Raw genomic sequence first — 23,003 nt, 5'->3', positions numbered from 1 at the left:
AAAAATGTAAACCAATACATTTTTATTTAGAACCCCTTTCCAGAATATTGTTTATTTGATACCTAGAAATACATACATTCACAAAAATTAAATTAAAAGTCTATTTTTTCGACTAAAACTATGAAATTGGTCAAAATAATTAGAAAAATATTCTTATGACAGGAGAATTAAAAATAATTATGATTTACATTAATTTTTTGGTATAAATGTAGTATAAAGTTTGGTGCTTCGAAATAGGTCGATTTTGATCAAATAGGAATTCGAATAAACTATGAGAGACTATCATCATCCAAGTTGCTTGCGAGAGTAATTAGCACCATTAACCAAGTACGAATGTTCCACTTTGGTGACACACCGTGAAAGTGGTTTAGGTTTTTATTTAATAAAATTGCTGAATTCAACCAAAATAGATCTGCTATAGTGGACAAATTTGTACAAAAAAATATATATTTTTACAAAACCTTCAAATAAATTATGATATAAATCATGTACTTGAAGTTACGAACGTCCATTTGAACGAAATTAAAAATATATATTTTTCAATTATGTTTTGCTTAAGTCAATTAGAGCGGCAAAAAAATTCTGTCGGAAAGAATTGTCGAATAAAATTTTTTTAAATGGTTACCTACCCTTACACGTCACCCATTATTCAGACCTGCCTAATGCAAGTTTGATTGTCGATATTTGAAAATATAAAGACGTCAAAAATTCTTTTTTTTTATCTCGCTAATTATAGAGTGGGTGAGAATTTTCGACAAGACGTCTAAAAACCATCCTTAAAAAACTAAAGGAAAGTAAAACTTCTGTCTCGTATTCGGAAGAATTTTATATTCTTTTCTATAATGTATATTGTTGTATTTTATTTTTACAAATATTTAGAATATTTAAATTAGATAATTTTCAGTAAAGATGTGTTTGTGATAGCTATTACAACAAAATTTAGGCATAAAAGCTTTTTTATAATAGCGATAATTTGCATACCTTAATTTAAAATATTGCAATATCCTAAATATTTTTCTTCCTAAGTCAAAAAAACACCTTGTTTCCGGCGAAACCTAAAAATTTCCTATTTGTACTCAATTGTGTTTTATGGTTACTTTTTTTTACGTTTTTGTACGAATTTAGAGATATGTTTATAAATTTTTATTTTATAAAATTTGAATTTGAACCTTTTTAATGATCTTCAACCTAAATTCTTTATTAGTATTTTCCAAGTTCTTTCAATTCGATGTAATCTGATTTTTTCGTTTTAGCAAAATATATAATCTAATTGTCGAGATAAAAATAAAAATATAACAAGATTTCCTTTGGGGATAATTTAATTCCTTTCTAACTTAATATATATTTACTCTCTCTAAACATGCGTCATTCAATAATTCGATTAATTGACTGGATTTAAATGTGATATTGTCTTGACGATGTTACCTTTCAAACAAGGTTTTTTTACGACACTTGAAACATTTTTCTCTATAACATCAGATACATTTTTTACAATTAAAAATTCCCTCAACCTGCATTTTCTTACTATTTTACTTATTTATGATATGTAACTTAATTATTTAATTCCCTGGCAAAATACCTTGATTCTCACAAAAAACTGTCCCATCGCCATTTAGAAAACATTTATTAACAGCAACTCGAGGACTCTTATTATCATCTATTTTACTCCATGAATTCTGTCCTGAAAATGGATTTTGTGAGACGGATGATTTATAACTTTGTGGGAAAATTATTTCCTTCATGGGTGGAATTTCTTTTACAAAGGGGCGATTGTTAACTTTAGTATTTATTGATCTCAACAAAATTTTTTTATCTATTGCTTTTAAATTTTGCTCTTGATCCTTTTTTATTCTTTCTCTTTTATGATCAAAATAGGGTGATGTTTTATAATCGACTTGAGCATCTGTATCATCTTTGTAATCATTACCTTGATAATTTCCATGGATGGTGTCAGGAGAATCGATCCTATTTTCTTCACCGAAAGGTATTCGAGATCTTGGTGATTCTTTTATATAGGAAATTACTTTTTTAATCCATTTTAAATTCCTGACAACATCTACGTATTTCCATGGTACCCAACTTTGAAGATCATCACAAGTGTATACCACCAATCCTATCTAGAAAAATAAATTAAATATAAAAATGATTTTATTCCAGATTAAAGATTGAAACTAAAGCTTAATTTATAAAGGAAACTTTTCGCAGATTCAATTTAAAATAATACTTTTATCCTCAGTTATGCTGGAATAGAAGCCATCGTATTAGCTAAGGTGTATTTATCAGAAGAAGAAAAAAAGCAATGAGTAAAAAAATTTTGCAAGTTTTTGGCAATAATTCTTTTTCTTGCGATTTGTTTTAATAAACATTGTCTTTAATATACAAAATATTACTTTCTACTTATAATCAGATATTTAGAATTTTTTTAACAATCCTTAATGCTAGAAAATATCGGTATTTTCCTAAAATGTCCAACTTTTTGTGCACTTTCCACTTAGAGAGAGGTAACTGTTAATCGGAGTTAACGAACATAATTGTTTAATTTTAATGTTAATGTTAATTTTTAATTAATTTTTATAACTATCTTCTCTTAATTTAGGAAGTTGATGTTTCTCTCGAAAATTTTCAAATTTACTTCGGCTTTTCAATTACTATGAACAAATAATAAAGGAACATTAAGACGGAGTGAAAATGATCAAATTAGTCGAATCGTTTGAGCTGAGCGGAAAATATTTGTGGATTGGCATCCGAAGAAGTAAAAAAAAAATTTTGAAATCAGTTAATAGTTTCTGTTTCCTTTTTTGATTTGAAAATTCAAATTTTCGAAAACTCCAAAAAAATTCCCTATTGTTTTGAAAAGTACGGCAAATTTGTTTGATGTACAGTTTTTGCTATTGAACAATAATAAAAAATTTTAAATTAAAAAAATTTTTTGCTTAATTTGGAATTTTTTGAATTTGTCTAAAAAACTTTTTTTGTATTGAGTCCCATGCCCTCATTTCTAAAAAAGTTGAATATGTTGAACCTGAAATTTCTTAAGCTTCAAAGAGAGAAACTTGTGAAAAATTGTCAATTTTTCGTGCTTTTGAGTAATTTTGACAACTTGCTTAGACCAAGTTTTCAGACGCACAAAATGATGGTGCTATTACCACAAAACGATATTTTCGTAGGAATAAGATAATAGAGTCATTTAATATACATACCTCCTCGCTATGGGGGGGGGGAGGTGCAAATTCATGGGGCGAAATTTGTCAACGGTATCCTGTTTTTCAGTGAATAGCTAGTAGAGAGTTCTTTGTTCGATGGATATTTTTTCTCTGATTCAAAACAAAATTTTGACAGTTTATTTACAGATCTACTCCTCATACCTTCCCCTAATTATTCCATTTTATTTTTATCTTTACTATAAGAGAGCTTCTTTAATTAAATAATCTTTTTACAATATTAGCAAAAAGTGAAAATATTTCATTCAAAAAAAGATGGAATACTATTTGAAAAATGATTTCCTTTGACATTTATTTATTATTTGTTCATATCTAAAAAGCCACAAAATTTGGAACATTTCAGAAAAATCACAACTGAAGTTGAAAATTTCAGATGAAACCTCTACTTTCTGCCACTATTCCAAGATAAAATTGCTATAAACAATAATAAATTGATGAAACCATTTTTTGAAACGTCTGGTTACAACAACAAAATTATTGTATGTATTTTTCACTGATGGGATTTTATCTGTACCCTAATGTAGGGATGAAATTCAAAAAATAATTGTTGTTATCTAATTTATGGGTAATTAGGGAGAGAAAGACTGAAAACTCAGAATACCTAATACTGACGATTATCTAAAATTTACAAAAATGTTTTTTCTTTCACGATATACGTTTTAAACATTATGAGCGTTACGGAACCTCTAAATATTAATTTTTTTAATGCGTTTTTTTGGATTCGAAGAAATTTTTTTAGGCTGGGGGGGGGGGCTAGAGTATAAGAATACTTCAAATGAAAATTAAAGACATTTAAATGTTGTTAAAATCAAATTTAAAATCCTATTTAACGCCCAATAATAAAATGAATGTGCATAATTCCTCAAAATAAAACCAAGAATCCAACCACCAAATTTGTACAACCACCATAAAGAAACAATACAACACGTTTTTGGATTACCATATGATCCATACAGTTAATTAGTAAGCCATAATTTAAAAAAAGTCGGCTATTGTAAATTTTGTAGGGAAATTTTGTACCCTAATCCGACAGCATTAACTCTTATGGGAATCACTATTGTTGTCGGGTACAAATTTCAACCTGAAGAAATTAATTGTGTCTTTCATTTCAGTTTCCATAAACATTTGTCAGTTGTTAAGGATTCGTAGAATAATATTTAGAATCTCAAAAATTTCGAATGTTTTGAAAATAACAACCCTTTGAACCATCGCTAAGGATTGTGATTAACCTTGTTGAAGAATATTTATTGTTTCACTATTGGAGTTGTTATTGCACATTTTTGGGACTGTTTTTGCCATACTAAGACTTTTTTCTGATGCGTTTTGAAATTGTTTTGAACTGTTGTTACGTTTTCTGGTTAATCCTTAATCTAAATTAATAATTATGATTTCTAGGGGTTATCATTGACGATTTCTCGGGATTGTTATTTACCATTTCTAGAGGATATTATCCGTTTCCAAGGATATTTATTAATCCATTCGAAGTATTGCCATTTACTATTTTAGGGGTTGTTATTGACCCTTTTCAAGGATTTTAATTAAACTCTCCTAGGAGTTGTTATTGGTCGTTTCTAGGAATATTTGTTGGTTATTTATAGGTGTTATTATTGACCGTTGTTTAGGGTTGATCTAGATTGTCTATCCGGATTAATTATTACAATGTTTAGTGGTTTTAATTATTGACTGTTGCTAGGATTTTTTTGTCTTTTGTAGGGATTGGGGGGGGGTGTTATTTATTATTTCTAGCGGTTATTATCCGTTTCGAAGAATATTAATTGACCCTTATAAAGGTTTCTATTGACTATTTTATGGGTTGTTATTGACCCATTACAAATATTTTAATTAGCCCTTTCGAGAAGTTGTTATTGACCGTTTCTATGATTTTGGTATTGGCCTTTTAAAGGGATTGTCATTGTGCATCGGGGTTATTTAATACGATTTCTAGGGGGTTTTATGATTGACCTTTTCTAGAGATTGTTTTAACCATTCATAGTTGTTGTTATCGAGTCATTCTGGGGTTGTTATTGAGCCATTCTAGGGGATGTCATTATTGACCTTTTTGTCTTATAACATTTATAGCGTTTTTTTTAATATTCTAGGGGTTGATATTATTGACCGTATCTAGGGATCGCTTTTGACCATTTCTATTTGTGAGGTCTTATTATTGTCATTTATTTAAAGTTGTTATTGACCGCTTTTAGGAATTGTTATTGGTTATTTATATGGGTTTTATTGGCTCTTTTTAAGGGTTATTGTAGATTGTTCATCTTTGTTATTAATTGTGATTTCTAGGGGTCGTTATTATTGACTTGCACTATGGATTGGTTTTTACCATTCATAGAGGTTGTTGTTGAGCTAATCTATGAGTTATTATTATTATTATTATTATTATTATTATTATTATTATTATTATTATTATTATATACCATTTTTAGAAATAGTAACTGGTCATTTATAGGGGTTGTTATTGATCTTCGTTTAAGGGTTATTGTAGATTTTTCATCCAGATTATTAATTACGAATCGTAATTACGATTTCCAGGGGTCGTTATTATTGAGCTTTCCTAGAATTTCTTTTATAACATTTATAGGTTTTTTAATCTATTCTAGGGGTTGTTATGATTGAAATGTTGCTAGGGATCGCTTTTGACTATTTCTGTTTGTTAGGTTTTATTATTGGCAGTTAATGAAAGTTGTTATTGACCGTTTCTAGGAATTGTAGTGGTAATTTATAGGGGTTATTATTGATCTTTGTTAAGGATTATTGTAGATCGTTCATCTAGATTATTTCAGATTTTTAAAGGTCGTTAATTATTGAACTTTGCTAGGGATTGCTTTTACTATTCATAGGGGTTGTTTTTGAGATATTTCAGGGACTGTCATTATTGACCGTTGTTAGGGATTGCTTTTGACTATTTATATTTGGGAGGTGTTATTATTGTCGGTTATTAGGAGTTGTTATTGACCGTTTCTAGGAATTGTAATTATTCATTTATAGGGATTTTTATTAAGCCATTCTAGGGTTTATCATTATTGAACTTTGATAGGAATTGATAATGTCCATTTCTGGGGTTTATTATTTTCCTTCTGTAAATATGCGTATTTATCACTTATAGAGGTTTATTTATCGATTATTGGTGACATTTGTTACGTTTTGTTAATGTTGTTTATTAAGAGTTGTTATGGACCGTTTCTATCAATTGTTATTGGTCATCTATAGAGATTGTTATTGACCTTTGTTAAGGGCTATTATAGATTCTTCATCTGGGTTGTTAATTTTGATTTCTAACTATCATTTTATTTGCACTTTTCGAGGGATTGTTTTTTAACATTCATAGGATTTGTTGATGAGCTATTCTAAGGATCTTTATTGTTGACCTTCGCCCTAAAGATGGTAAATGGTTGTTATTGGCCTTTTCTAAGGTTTACTAATGCTCACTATGTTTTTAGCTAATGTTTTTAGCGCAAATTTTTTGAGGTTACTATTTTCCCTTTCCTCTCTCCATTTTATTCAATAATTGCTAATTCATTTGAATTAAAATCAAACTAAATAAATATTTAAATAATGGTAAAATTACCAGAGTCTTGTTTACGATGATTGGTGATCCCAATGGTGGACAATTGTAATATTTAGCATCTGGATCGGCTAAAGAATTGCTCAGCATCTCGACTGTCGACATTCGCGTAAGATTTAAATTTGACATCACAGATTTTGCAACAGTTTGAGCAATTTGATCTACCATCTCGGCTCCAGTTTCACTAATGCCTGGCAAAACCCTATTTTTCGATTCTTCGTCAGTCAACATTCTATTTATTTGTTCCACAGCTTTTTCAGAAATATCTTTTACGAAGTTATCGACAGACTTTTCATTTTTGGCCGTCATGTTAGCAGGTACAGGTATCGGTTCATCGTCAAAATTTGATCGGTGCGTTTCTACCATTATCTTTTGAGATAATTCTCCCAGGCCTTCACCAACTGAAATTTTTTTTCTTTTCTTTATTTTGACATTGGTGTCAAAACAATTATTTCATTAAAAAAAATCAAATTTAGGGATCACAGTCCGTCCTCATTTGTACCTAATCGCCTTTTTTCACATTTTCCCCTTTAAACTTGAGAAAACATCAAAATCAAGAAATAAGATCGAATTGTCTCCCTGTCCCGCTTTTTTTTTACGAATTATGAGTTTTCAGCAAAAAAGGAGAAACAAATTTTTGGAAATAAAAAATAATATGCAAAAAAAAGTAGCATAATAAGACCCTCTGATAAGGTATAATTAATTTGAAGTTGCTTGTTATATCATTTATTGGAAGAAATTATTATATTTATAATTTTGTTAATAATTAATAACTTGTTATTACTATTCAAGTAGACATTTTTTTGTTTTTTAAATTATTTCTTCCCAGCCTACTTTAAAAAGAGTACACTTGAAAAAATGAATTACAATAGTAAATCAAAGTCTATTTTTCAATCGATGATTTTTCTGATTTTTTTGCTGATGTAATTTAGCAGTGGAAATTAAGGAAGTGTTTTTCGGCAAAAACCCCTTTTTTATGTTTGTTACAAAATTGAGTTGGAAATAATTGTAGAGCACTCACCACTTTCATTTTCAAAGTTGTTGATCTTATCTGATTGTCTTCTACTAGAAGTGGCTGCAAATTTGTTAAGAAATATTATAAATAATTTTTTTAGGGGATAAATGTAAAGATTTAATCATTTTTCTTATTACCGGGTTTCAGGTTGTTTTTTTCAGGTTCGCTATAGAAAAACTCAGGAGGGGTTGCAGTTTTTCGGTTTTCTTTTTTTATTTTTCTTACAAAAGTAGACGTTTCTCTTCGATTTCTATTTTCGTCATCGTAGTGATCTGCTGCGGGAATGTGCTTGGCATCCATCAACAGGATTTTGTGCCTGTTCTACGATTTTTTAAAATGAAATTAAGAGAAATGTTTAATAAAATGTTGAAGTGTTATTAAAAAAAAAAGAAATTGCCTAAGCTTGAATTTATTTATCTATTATACTCACTTTTGGTGTTTGCCGAACTGTTAACAGTTTGCAACTTCCTGAACAACATGAGTGAGCCAGATCTTCGTATTTTGACGGGAGTTTGGGCATAAAAAGAGCGTCTTTAGGAATGCTAAAAAAATCTATTAGTAAATATGATGTACAAAAGTTTGTTGTTTTTTACTTCACGATGGCCCACTAGACAGAAAAAGCACAGGGAATTTTTTGAGCCCGGGAAAAGCCGGAAAAATGAAATATTGATCATTAGTTGAATTCTACCAAAAAATATGAATCTTGAACAAAATAGTAGAATCCTCGATCAAAAAAAATTATTTTTGATCAAACTATTTCATCCTAAACTTTTTTCAAAATAAAAAGAAAACGAATGGAATAAAAATCATGAATTTTCAATCAAATAATTAAATTGTCAACTCGATAATATCAATTTTCCACCAAAAATAGAATAAAAAGTTTTTTTTAACAAAATAGTAATTAAGTAAAATATAATAGTAAATTTCAAACAAAGATATCAATTTTCAATTAAAGATGAATCTTTAATTAAAACAATAAATGTTTAACAAAGTGGTTCAATTTTCAACAAGAAATATTTTATTTTAAATTTTAAATTCTACCAAAATGATGAATTTAAAAAAAAATAGTTTAATCCTAAACCTAAGCAAATTAATTTTTAACCAAACAATTGCATTTTAAACTAAGCGTGATAAAGTGTTAAGCATAAATAGAATAGTTTAATGATTAGTTCAAAAAATTTATTTAAAACAAAATGTTAAACCAATGGTTAACTTTTTAACTAAAGATATGAATTTTCATCCAAAATGACGAATCTTTTACCAAAAAAATTATTTTTTAACGAAAGTATTTAACCAAGTGGTTTTGCTTTCCAATTAAAAAAGAACAGTTTTAACAAATTTAATAATTGATATTTCAGCTAAAAAATAATTTAATTTTTAATAAAAACCAGTGTATTTCTACCAAAAATTGAATAGTTCAATTTTCAGTTTCAAAACTTAGTTTTAAAGAACAAAAACAATTCTTTGAGAAAATGTTAATTAAGCAATATATCATACTAATTTTCAAATCAATAAATCATTTTTTAACTGAAGTAATGAATCTCCAAACAAAACAATGCATTTTTAACAAAGTAGTTCAACTTTAAACCAAATAATATTTTTATTTTTATTAAAAAACATTTCAATTAAACCAGAATAAGTAATTTTCAAAAAATAGTTGAATTCTCAACTTAAATTATTTTTCAACCAAATAGTTAGATTTTCATTATAAAATTTTCCTCTACCAAAAAAAAAACGATTTTTTAACACAATATTTAAATTTGTAAACGAAGAGATGAATTTTCTAGTAAAATATTATAAATATTTAACTAGGAAAATGAATGTCTAACGAAAGCAGTTCAATTTTTAACCAAATAGTTGAATCCTCAGCCAAAAAAGATAATTTTTCAACCAAAAAAGATCATTTTTCAACCAAAAAATTCCCAACATTATAAAATATCCAACACTGTAAAAATGCCGACCATATGGAAATTTACGAACTATCCTGTTCCAGAATCAAAATGATCAAGAAATTTTTTAATAATAAAATAATTATTAAAATACTTTCATTTGATGAGCATATTTGCTATTTCATTATTAATTCATCACTGAGACAATTTTTTAATTGGTTTCATTCAGGCATTTTATAATGGCGGCAATTTTATTTTCGTTCAAATAATTGTAATTTTAAACGGCTCAAAATAAAAAAATTTAATTTTAATTTAAAAAACGTTCAGTTAAAAAAATGGTAACTTTAAAGTTTTGGTGTTTCTAACTTAGAATTTTTTTAATGACATAACTTTGAACATTCACAAATTTATTAATTGACTTTTAAATTTAAAGCATTAGAAATTATGGCTTGGATTTATATATTTTAATCAGAAACCCGAGGACTGGTTAATTTATAGAAGTTTAAAATTAAAAATTGTACAGTTTAATGGATTTTAATTAAAAACTCTTCGCATAAAAAGTATTAAAAGCATCCATATATGTGCAAATTATTCTGCGTCTGAATTTGAAAAATTTAAGCTTCAATTATAAAATTTCCAAATTCAAGATTTTCATGTAGAATGATTTAATTTTCAGTCCAGCTTTGACAAATTTTTTCTAAATGGAACAAAGATTTGTAAACTTTAGATTTAAAGTTTTTTATTTCGTGTGCTCATGTATATACGTATTTAAAAAACTTTATCAACTCACTTGCAGTCCATTGTGATGATAGCAACATTGTGAGTAGCAAAGTCTTGCGCATCTGGATTATGTATAAATTTTGGATGCATTTCATAACTATCTGCTTTTATAACATAAGTTGTTTTTGATACCGCGCCAATTAAAACCGAAATAGTAGCATCAATGTGGTTCCTATAATTAAATTAAAATTTTCAACAAATTAAGGGATTTACTTAGTAGAGGCGATTAGTCTGTTTAATTTGTCTAATTTTTTGTGGTCTTTGACATTTGATGACTTTGTGAAGCTCTACGCCTGGGATGATTGCTAGAGAAATTGATCAGTGTTGGATTCGCGTTGCAGAAAGAAAATTTGCTTAATTGTATAATAATTTTTTAAAATAAATTTCTAATAATATTTCTTTAAACTTACTCATAAACGTGTGCATAATGGATACACGTTGCAGTCGTTAGTACGTATCTGCTGTTGAGAATAACTCCACTGCACATAAAATAACGAGTGTTCCTAAAAGAAGACAAAAAATTTGTTTGTTAAATTTATCACTCCTTAGTTAATCATATAGTCGCTAAGAAACATATTTTACTAACTTAATTCTAAATGCTAATTAGTATCATTACTCATTATTGTAGTTTACAATTTCAGGAAAAAATAATATTGAATACAAAATACAAATTTCGGATAGCTATTTGTCTTTTTTAATTTTCTGAGCACTTAAATTCAAACTATAATTGGATTCTGCGATCTGAAAACAAGAAAGTATTATGAGTCAGTCTTTAAAGTTATATAAATATAACTTTTCTAACATTCTTGAGAAAATTTAAAACGACTTTTGAAGACTTCATAAATGTCGAAAATGAATCTACAAAATTGAAAAGAAAATTTTATTAGTTTACGGGATTTTACAAAATTTTAGGAAAATTCTATTCAGCTTAAAATATATTGTAGGACTTTTTAAAGTTTGGAAGAAATGGGAAAATATTTTTTAATTTGTTGAAAATCTTTTTAAATAGTCTCTTAACCCTTACAGGACACATATTTTATTCGAATTTTGTATTGTTGGTGTTTCTTTCAATGGTTAACCTTTTTTTAAAAGAAAAATCTGCGTTTTGTTAACAAAATTTAAAATATTTTAAAGTTTTAAATTATTTTTGAATTTTTTCAAATCTTCTGAAGATCGATTTTTTACAACTTTTTGTTTTATTCTCTTGAAACTTTTAAAAATGAGTAAAAAGATTCTTTTTCTACATGTTCAAAAGTTTTCATTTTTTACATCTTTAAAACTTTAAATCTTTTCAAGTTTCAAACTATTTTAGAATATTTTCAAAATTTCTAAGCCTTCCAAATGCATTTTAAAATTAACGGAATTTTTCCTACAATCTTTATTAAAATTCTGTAAAATTATAAAACTTTTTTTAAATTTTTTCGAATTTTTTCATTTTTTTGAAATTCTTGTAAAATCTTTTTAAGGAATTTCTGCAAATTAATTTTTCAAAATTTAAAATTATTTTAATTATTCCAACAAATCTTCAGAATTTTTTGCTTGAAACCTTTTAAAATTATTAAAACGCTTTCAAAAGATTTTGTTTCCAAATTTAAGAAAATCTATATTTTGTTTTAAATGCTCTTTAAACTTTTCAAGTTTCTGGTTATTTTTGAATCTTTTGAAAACTGCATTATTATTTTAAATTCCAAAAGTTTTTCAATGATGTGAAAATAGTTTTATGCAACACAAAAATGCAGATTTCTGAAGATTTGAAACAAAAAATTTTGAAGCTTTTTAAGAATATTGCAAGGTTTTAAGAGTGTAAACAAAATTTCTTAAGATTTCTTGGAAAATTTTAAATAATTTTTTATTTTTCAACATCAGTTTCAAGGGTGTATTTAAAAAGACTTTAAAAAATAGCTAAAGAATTCCAAAATTATAAAGCAAGAATCTAAAAGATGTGAACGAACTTTTGTAATAATGCAATTTTGTTATAAATTTGAGGAAAAATTGGAATCATTTTAAAAGAAATTTAAAAGTTTTAAGAAATTTTCAAAAATAATTTGAATAATTTCAATAATACCTCAAATAAAATGTAGAGGTTTTAAGGTTTTAAAACAAAATTTTGAAGCTTTTCAAATTTTTCAAGATAGTAAAAAAATGTTCTTAAGATTCCTGGAATATTTAAAGTAACTCTTTCTTTTTTTCTAATAATTTTATGAGAATATTTAACAGGGCTGTATAAGATCTCAAAAGATTTTCGAAGTTTTTCCCGTCAAATTTTAAAATCATGTAAAAAAAACTGTTTAAAGCCAATAAACAAAGAAAATTAAAAAATCAAATAATCACTCGAAATTTGTACTTTATGTTGAAAGTTAGATTTTCCGTTAAATTACGATTTGCCTGAATTGCCTAAAGCCAAATCAATAATTTTGATAAAAATTCGCCTTTGCGACAGGAAATTAATCTTTTTTAATCTTCTTGGTTTCAGATTCATCTTTTTGGTTTATGATTCATCTATTTTTTATGAATTCCATTGTTTTTGGTTTTAAATTAAAATAATTGTAGATTGAAATATCAACTATTACATTTATGCTGAGATTTTTTTGTTGTTTAAATGCAACTACTAGATTAAAAGTTGAACTACTTTGCAAAAAAGTCATTTTTCAGGTAAATCGTCATTTTAGTTGAAAATTTCTGTAAATTAACTTTTTTGTAGAAAATTCATATTTTTGGTATAAAAAATTTTACTTTTTTTAAGAAAATTCGTGTCTTTTAGAATATATTTAATATGTTTTGGCTAAAAATATAACTGGTTGAAAATTAATTTTTTTTGGTTGAGGATTTCTTTTCAATTCAAACGTTTTTTATTCAAAATAAAAATGTTTTTAGATTGAAATATCGAACTCAAATTTTCATTGAGAATTCTTTTTTTTTTTTTTTTTTTTTTTGAAAATTGAACTATTTGATTGAAAATTTTATTTGAATAACCTTCAAAACAATTGAAAAATCAACCTATACAATTAATAATTATTCGAAATTTTGGTTTTGTGTTGAAAATTATTTTCCCCCATAAATCGAGAAACTTCATAAATAGCAACTGAAACCTTAAAGTTTTTCGAATTCAACAGTATGATCAATTTTGTCCTAAAAAAGTATTGCTAATAGTTAGAGGGCAAAACATAAAAAAACAGGGTGTTTTATCCTCCTTCAAGCGACGAGTTTCTTCTGTTCCCAGAACGAGGTCGACGACGTCTTTTAATTATTTAATATTCTTCAATACAATTCATTTATTTAAATTCTGAAATATTTAGTCATTTACTTTTTACGGAAATTTATTTGCAAATACTTCATTTTGAGAACAAAGAATATAGGAAGCCGTTTAATGGCTCCACATGTGCAGTCTTGAGATACAAGTGCTTCTTATCTTCGCTTTTTCTCAAAATCAAGTGTTTGTAAATAAGTCTTCGCAAGAAGTAAATTATTATATATTTTAGAATTTAGAAAAATATATTGCTAAAGTCAACATCGTTCTGGAAACAGGTGAAAGTCGACACTCGAAAGAGGTCGAAAACCCCCTGATTTTTGGGATGATTTGCGTCCTATAACTATTTTTAAAAAATTGTTTAGGATTAAATTGATCGTATTGAATTTAGACCACTTTAGCTTTCAGCTGCTTTTTATCAAACGATTCAGAGATTTCTTTAAATCAGTTATGTCAAAAGATGTTAGGGGGCCGAAATTTAATTTTAAAAAGAAATTGCTAAACTTTTCGGAAAAATCTTAACTACTCACGTGATTTTGCTGGCAGCGCTTCCACACTCTGGAACTTCTTCATCTCGAACAATAAAAGCATGCATTTTGAGAGCTTCGTCATACCCTTTAACATCTTTCTCAATCCAAAATTTGTCTGTTTTTCTTTTAACTCTTTTTTTCAAATTTGGTTTTGTTCTTTTGGAAAAGGAAGCGGGATTCTCAATAACTTTGTCTGGAAGTTCATTGCCGCTAACGGTGCACAATTTACTTCTCCTACGCTTGATTCTCTTCCTGTCTGACTTTTCCGGCTTCCCAACGATTGACTGTTTGCGATTCATCAACCATGTCGTTAGAAAATTCAAATCACGTTCAGATTTTAAAATTTCCTTGAATCTTGGATCAGATAGGAATTTTTTCGTAAGGACTGTTTGCATGTCTTGCCGATTTCGAGAATTTAGCATCGTGTCATTTCTTTCTGAGGGATTTACCTAAAAATTTCAAGAATCGACACACTGAATTTTATAAGTCTTAGAGGGATCACAGTCTGTCCCCAGTTCCCCTATTATACTCAAAATCCACTATAATCCCTACAGGGCTCGGATCGTGGGAGTTTTTCCAGATTTTTTATGTATAGTTATTTTTTATGTTAAGTATAATTACAGGCCTCGGATCAGACAACTTTTAGTTTAAAATGCGATTTCTTATGACTTCTTGCGTCTTTTTGCGACTTTATGTGACTTTTTGCGACTGTTTGAAGAAAAATGCGATAATAGACTTTTTCCGTTTTTGTACGAAATTCGTCATATTTAGTTTCAATTTAAATGACAAAACATTTAGAATCGATAATTAAAAATTTTTTAAATGTACTATTTTAATTCATATCATTAAAAATTGAGTAATTTCTTATCAATGCTTTATTATTTTAAATTAAGAGCATTTGCAATTAAAGAATTTCTAATTTCTTGAATCATTATTCAAAGGTCTAATTTTTTGATATTTTAAAAAGTTTCACTTTTTACCCTATTTGAAAGAAATTTCCCTTTTTGTTTTTTCACTTAAATGCAAACTCAATTAATAGAAACCATTAAGAAAATCGAAATATTTTGTGGTTTTAAGTTAATTCTTTTTGCTTAAAAAATAAAATATTTTGTTGAAAGTATAATTATTATGTTGAAGATTCATATTTTTTATTACAAAGTTTAAGTATTTTATTGAATATTCGTCTCTTTTTGTAGAAACTTTATCCTTTTGGATAAAAACCTCCTTTTTTATCATAGGAAAGTAATTTTTGTTGTTGAGAAATATGTTTCTTGGTTAAAAATAAACTTTTTTGCTGAAAATTTAACTGTCTTCCAAAAAAAAATTTAGTGTGGCATAAAAATGCCAATTGGTTGCGAATTAATTTACTTTTTGATAGTTCCACTATTTCGTTCAAAATTCATCTTTATGAGCTGAAACGAACTATTTGTTTTTGAAAATTTAACTTTCCCGGCTGATAATTCAACTATTTTCTAAAAACTTCGTCTTTTAGACTATGAACTTAAACTATTTTATTGAAAATGCAACTGTTTTTGGTTAAGGTTTAATCTCTTTTATAGAAAATTCGTCTTTATGGATTAAAAATTAATCTTCGATGGTGGAAAATTAATCCTTTATGGTTATAAACTCATCTTTCTTGGTTGAAAAATTAACTTTTTTGTCACAGATTTATTTTCTTTTCATTAAATTTCTTTAATTTAACTATTTGCTTAAAAATTCATCTTTCTTCATTGGAAATTATATTTTTGTAAAAAAAAAACTTTTCAGAGTAATAATTCAACTGACTTTTAAAAAATCGAATTTTTAGCTAAAAAAATCAACTATTTGGTTGCAAATACAACTGTTTCATTAATTTTTGTTTTATAATTGAACTATTTGGTTAAAAAATCAACTTGGTTGAAAACGATCTATTTGCTGAAAATTAGACTTGAAAATTTAATTATTTGGTTGAAAATGCAACTGTTTGTGGTTCTAGTTTAATCACTTTTTTAAAAATTCAACCATTTTGATGAAAATTCAATTGTTTTGTTCAAAAGAAATCTTTTTTGGTCAAAAATTAAACTGTTTTGTTGATAATTCGACTTTTCGGATAAAAACTTCATCCTTATGGACTGAAAATTCGCCTTTAATGGTGGAAAAGTAATTTTTTTGTTGTTGAAATTTTGTCTTCCTTAGTGCAAAATTAACTTTTTTATTGAGAATTTAACTACATTCTCCAGATTTCCTTTTTTTATTGAAGATAATATTTTTTTACATCCAGCTATTTAGTTGAAAATTTATCTTTCTTCGTTGAAAATGATCTTTTGTGTTAAAAAGTAAACTTTTCAGGTTAACAATACAACGGTCTTTTTAAAAAATCGTCTTTTGAATTGAACATTAAACTATTTGGTTGTATTTAAATCTTTTTTGTTTGAAATTTGGACCTTTTGGTTAAAAATTCATCTTTGTATGTTGAAAAGCGAACTATTTGGCTAAAACTACATTTGCTTGGTTCAAAGTAAAATCTTTTTTATTTGAAAATGCTCAACTATTTGATTGTAAATGCAACTGTTTGGTTACATTTTTTTCGATTCATCTATTTGATTGAAAATTCAACTTTCAGGATTAAAAGTTTGTTTCCTAAAACCATTCGACTTCGTAATATGAAAACTCTTATAATTTCAGGAATTTAAGGCTTTTAATATTAAATTCAATCTTGTGTTTATATTAATGTTATCAAAAAAATGTATTCCCCTATGTTTATGAAAAATCACCCTATTTCCTATTTCGAGGGCTATTTGGACTGTAATGTCTAAATTATTAAAAAATGAGTAAATTCATATTTAAATTATAGAGTCTCAAGTTTAAAGCCCTAATTGTCTAAAATTAATGTACATTACAAACTTCTCTTATTTGAAAATGATCAAAGTTGACAAGTTTGACAGTATTGAAAGAAATACTTTAAACCCAAATTCAGAATCCTTCAAGCTGGCTGTTTATTTAAAAATTATTTAAAAAATGTACTCTATGTTCCTAGACAAATAAAGTTGTTATTTCAATCACAGTGATCCATACGACTTTTATTTTTTACTTTGTGGGACTAATGCGGCTTTTTTAACCTTCCAGTCGATTCGAGACCTTAAGTCTTGAAACTCAAATAAAAAAAAAAACTTATTTAATGTAAATGTTCAATACCTCGACAAAATTGTCACGAATTGATCCTCGCAGTTTCTCCTTTTGTTTATTTTCATGAACGATGTAACTGAAATTTTCCACCGAATTTTCAAAGATACTTTCCTCGTACAAATTTGCGTTCGTCGACCTTTTGAAAAATCTGTCGTCAACTTTCGGACCGTTATCAACGTTCTGGGAGAGACTGTAACGCATCACTAGTAACAGTAGAAGCAGTAACAGTTTCAGTCCCATGGTGATCGTTTTTGTAATTTTCCGTAACTATACTGAGAAAGTCTTTTAATAGTTAACGACTTTAACCCTTGTGTGCACACCCAATTTTATCAACCTTTGTACACCCTGGGTACCCGGGTGCCCACCTCTCTTTTTTTAATTTTTTAAATAACGATGCAATTGAAATTGTTTTCTTGTCGTTCATTCTAATAAATAAATATCAAAAGTGAGTTAGAAAGACGAAAACACTTTAAAACACAAAAAACACCAAAACAATGGGGATGTTGCATGAAATGAGATAAACATATTTTTAGAAACTTCAAGTAGTGAATAACATTATGGAGAAAAGAAAAAAATGTAGGTTTATAATATTAAAAAAAAATTCCACTTTACCTCTATTTGGTCACATTCAAACCAAATAGAACGCCAAATAGAACACTTCAGTCGCCATTTTACTTTTCAAAATTTTGACCAATCAGGTTTCGCGGCCGACGCGGCTTCCTACTTGACATCTGATTAACTAAGCTAACGTATCAATGTCTTAAAACACTACAACGAGAAATCGAAAATAAAAGGCAAATGCAGCAAGGTCAAAGATACAAACAAAGAATGTATTTGGAAATCAAAGAATTCCTTAAGGCCATGTGACGAGTGGGTCACCTGACCAGATTCGTACCTTACCGCCACCTTTCTTATTTCCCAATTTATTTTCACACTAAGAATCATCTCGAGTTGAAAATTTGGGATAATAAATAAGAAGCACTAAGAAATGTGGGTCTGGTCCTAAATTTGAATAATTATAAAAAAAAATATTTACAACAATCAACTTTTTCCATAATTATACAAATTTAGGACCAGACACACCATTCTTAGTGCTTCATGTTTAGTACCCCAAATTTTCAGTTCGATGTGGCGTTGGGAAATAAAAAAAGTGGCGGTAAGGTAGGAATCGCAAAACATACAAGCAGGTCGGCAATGGGCAGACTATTTCAGTTCTTTTTTTCGTAATTATTATTCATCATTATTTGATAATAATACATGAAAGCCGTTTAAAGACATTTATATATTGAAATGCATCTTTAGAAACCATTTTCAGTTTTTTTCAAATTTGCATGGTTTATGTATTTTGAATTTTCCCGCGAAGAATGACGTCACACAGATATAGCCAATCTATCCTTGTGCGGAAAAATGCCGCGAGCGGGAGTAATATTCAAACTTTAAAAAAAAGAAACATGTTTTTTTATTAAATAAAAAATTCTTTCTTCTTGAAATATAATAATGAGTTACTAAAGAATTCAAATATCTTTTTTCTTATTTCATGCAATGCCCCCATTTACCTGCTGTAACCCAACATACAATATTACACAGAAAAAAACTAGGGTTTCTATTAAAACCAATTTTTCGTTCCAAATGAGCTACATCAAAGAAGAAGTTCTCTTGCTGAAAATCGTTCTAATAGAACCTTTTTGTCACTTCTGAATTGACTCACTTCGACGATTTTATTAGTTGATGATGCATATTTTACTTTATAATTCGGAAAAAATAATACGACACTGGAAAAAATGTAATAAAGAAACTAAAAGATTACAAGGGATATCAAAATATTTCTAAGGATTAAAAATATTTGACGGTACTTTAAAACTCAGATTTTTCAAGTGATTTCAATAATTTAAAGTTATGTTAAAGAATTTGAAATATTTGAGAGTGTTTTAAAAGTCCAAGATTTTAAAATTTATTTCAATAATTTGGAGGTATTTTAAAGAATTTGAAAGATTTCATGGTATTTTTCAAGATTCCGAAGAATTGTAAAGAGATTTCAAGGGGTATCAAAAAAGTTCTAAGAATTTGAGATAGACGATATTTTAAAACTTCAAGATTTTTTAATCGATTTCTGATTGAAGGCATTTTGAAGGATTTCGAACATTTTATGGTATTTTTAAAGATTCCTAGGAATCTTAAAGAGAATAAAAATATTTCGGAGTTTAAAATAGTTAAACGTATTTTAAGCTTCCAAGAATTTTGGAATAGCTTTCAATAAATTCAAGAATTTTAAAGGATATCAAAGGTTTTGTGATATTTTTAAAGATTTCGAGAAATTCTAAAGAGATTTTAAAGATTTCAAGGAATTTCAAAATATTTAAAAGTGTTTTAAATATTTGAGGGTGTTTTTAAAGTCCAATATTTTTCAATCGATTTCAATAATTTGGAGTTATTTAAAAGTATTTCAAAGATATCATGGTATTTTTTTAAATTCTAAGAAATTTAAAAGATTTTACTTAATAAAAAATTAATAATCTACTCAAAGTAATATTTTATGGTGCATACCAATTCCGAGTGTGTCCGTGACATGTATACTAGTGCATATCGAAAAAACAAAAAGTTGTTTGCGCGAAGTTCTAATATAAATAAAACATTTCTTTTGGCAGTCAATAGCACTTCCCTAAAATTTATTTAACAAATTCCTTGTCTCTCTGCGTTGTAGCTATAGAAAAGTCTCAAAAAACGAAGCACTTCTTCAAATTTCAAAAACAAAAAAATAATTTTTTTAGATTTAAATGATCAATAAAAATAGTTTAAAGCAAACCGATTGATACCTGTATAGCGATAATTCCTATAAAATTGTCATCCTCCCTAATTAACTTTGAAGTTTCAAGAAATCAAAAAAGTAGACTTTTCGTTTTTTTTTTCAAACTATCTGAGGGTAAAATATATTTTAACGGAATATATTTACGATGCGGAGACAGAAAGAATTCTTTTATTTGTGAAACTTTAGGCGAGTCTTTTTGACTCCCTAAAGAAAGTTTTTAATTGCTATTAGAACTTCGCGCAAACAACTTTTTTTTCGAAAAGCTCTAATGTATACTTTGAAGTGAATTATTTTTGAGGGAAAAAACTTATAAATGAATTTTAAATGCACCATTTGCTTAGAATTGATTTGAATAACATCAATTCGAAGACCCCAAGTGAAATTTAAATTTTTACTCCACTTACATGCAAAAATGTATCGTGGTGGACAACCAGGTACGCGGGTGTGCACAAACAGGTAAAGAGGACCGAGAGCCTGGAGAAGAGTGACGTTCAACCGCATTAAGACGAACATTGCTGACGTTTGCCTCTCTGACGGATTTTTAATCACTATTTTTCCCTATGTTTTTCATTCTTCTCTTTTCATTAAAAGATCGTGCTACCCTCGAGCCATAACGCGAGTTTAATCATTGGTCATTAAAACGTTGAAAGTTTGATTCCTCGGTATCTACAGACATTTACATTTCGCTCGTGTTCGTGTAGTTAAACGATCGTCAATCTGCGATAGAGTTGCTGGAAAAGAGCCTTTTAACAAATCCGATTAGGCGATTGAAATCGTACTATCAAAGAACAGTGGGCTTCGATGTAGTTATCAAATAAACACAAGGCGTGTTTCATTAGCTCTGATGGAGTTTACAATTTGCAAATGAAGTAGGCATTTTCAAGAGTTAATGTTGATGACTTTTTTAGAGGGAAAATTGTCAAGTTAGGTTTGGGTTTTTATGCAGGTATAATTACAGGGCTCGGATCGTACGAGTTCTAAAATTTAAAAAATTTAAATGAGATTAAAATAATATTTAAAATCTTATTTAATGTGCAATAATCAAGTTAATGTGCAAAATTCCTGAAAATAAAACCAAGAATCCAACGACCAAATTTGGACAACCACAATAAAATGTTCCTACTGCAATTTGGAAAAAGATAAAAATTTTCCTGAAAAAAGAAAAAAAAAACGTTTGTAAAAAATAATCACCAACGTTTCGGCACTTACACAGCACCCTTATCAAAGCAAAACAAAATTGAGCAGCTAGGAAACCACGAAGCCTTCTGTTTTCGTTGCTGTTGGTGATTATTTAAAAAAAAGTGTTTTTATTGTAATTTGATAATAACAATAAAAAAAGACGAAAGAAATAAAAAAGAGAAGAAAGGGGGTTTGGTTTTTGCCTTCTTATTTTTCTTTCCTCTTTTTTAAATTTTTTGTTTCTTTTTACAAATTGCAATAGGAACATCTTATATTGGTTGACAAAATTTGGTCCCTGGATATTTGGTTTTATTTTCAGAAATTCTGCACACTTACGACTCTTTTTATTCTCTTCAAATATTGCGATTTTTTTCGACTTGTAGATAATAAAATTTGCGATAATGAAAATTTTTATATTTTTATTTAAAACTAGGAAAAATCCTCCCATTTTAATTGAGAATGTTAAAAATGGAATAATTTCTTATCAGGGAATTTTTAAAGGATTATAAATCTAAATTTGGAAGGGGAATAAATAAATTAAACTTAATCTAATAATTTTATCTTTTTTGTTGAAAAACAACTATTTGGTTGAAAAATAATGTATTTTGTATTTTGTGGAAAATTCATCTTTCTTAGGTCACACTTGAATTTTTTTAAATTCAACTATATTCTACAGAATTTCTGTTTTTTATAGAAAATAATTCTCTTTTGCTTCACTATTTTGCTGAAAATTCATCTTTCTTTGTTGAAAATAATATAATATCTCTGTAGGTTGAAGGTTTACCTTTCTTCTTTGAAAATGATTTTTTTTGTTGAGAATCAACTATCTTTTAAAAAATCGTTTTAAACATGTGATTTAACCCTTAAACGGCCAAAACGCCACTACCGGTACACTGCTTTTCAACGGCCAATAATTAAGACTATTCGACGCTAGAAAAAATTGAGACACATATATTTTTATTGCTTAAGATCTCTTCTTTCCGACGGTGCCAATGAAATTCCTCAAAAAATTTACTTATTATCCCAAAATGCAGTTTAAACAAAAAAAAAACGTGATTTTTCGTGCCTATTTTTTTTGTGAACCATTTTCCAAAGCTTTTCGAGTCTGTAATTAACCTGGAATCTCACTAACCGGTGGAATAAATGTCTAAACTTGGAGAATCCATGGTTCAAAGATCGATTTTTCGTTTTATTATTTTCAAAATGGCGTCTTAATGGCAAAATTTTGGTGAAAACATTCATGAATTTTTTTACAATAAACGATGCGCTTTTTGGAAAAATCATTAAGAATAAAAAGTTCTTGCAATCATCCAAGGAATACGCCTGAATTTTTTCGAAGCGTTTTGAGCAAAATTTTGGATTTTGCATATGAACAATTTTTGCAAAATTCAAAATTTTGCTCAAAACGCTCCGGAAAAATTCAGGCGTATTCCTCATTTGATTACAAGAACTTTTTATTCTTGACAAATTTTCCGAAAAGCGCATAGTTTTTCAAAAAAAATTTCCAACGACTCCGTAACCTTTATTGCACTCTGACATCAAACCGCACCTTCCCCGCATTGTCATCCTGGGAATTTTCGAGTACACCCAGCAAAAA

General features: G+C 27.8%; 1 protein-coding gene across 1 annotated transcript in view; it reads right to left on the bottom strand.

Moving 5' to 3' along the window:
• Nucleotides 1-839: 839 nt before the first annotated feature.
• LOC117178437 overlaps nt 840-23,003 on the bottom strand; it is a 33,955-nt gene continuing 11,791 nt past the window's right edge. The window contains exons 8-17 of the mRNA XM_033369863.1: nt 17,431-17,688; nt 14,257-14,705; nt 10,890-10,982; nt 10,490-10,651; nt 8,241-8,352; nt 7,948-8,131; nt 7,817-7,870; nt 6,799-7,196; nt 1,928-2,117; nt 840-1,681 (exon numbers count right to left, since the gene is read on the bottom strand). Coding sequence (XP_033225754.1) covers nt 1,560-1,681; nt 1,928-2,117; nt 6,799-7,196; nt 7,817-7,870; nt 7,948-8,131; nt 8,241-8,352; nt 10,490-10,651; nt 10,890-10,982; nt 14,257-14,705; nt 17,431-17,688 — 2,022 coding nt within the window. The 3' untranslated portion in view covers nt 840-1,559. The remainder of the gene's footprint in view (nt 1,682-1,927; nt 2,118-6,798; nt 7,197-7,816; nt 7,871-7,947; nt 8,132-8,240; nt 8,353-10,489; nt 10,652-10,889; nt 10,983-14,256; nt 14,706-17,430; nt 17,689-23,003) is intronic.

The sequence above is a fragment of the Belonocnema kinseyi genome, chromosome 8, assembly GCF_010883055.1.
Source record: "Belonocnema kinseyi isolate 2016_QV_RU_SX_M_011 chromosome 8, B_treatae_v1, whole genome shotgun sequence".
Taxonomy (NCBI): Eukaryota; Metazoa; Arthropoda; class Insecta; order Hymenoptera; family Cynipidae; genus Belonocnema; species Belonocnema kinseyi.
The sequence above is the reverse complement of the archived record's forward strand: the minus strand, read 5'-3'. Positions and strand labels throughout refer to the sequence as shown.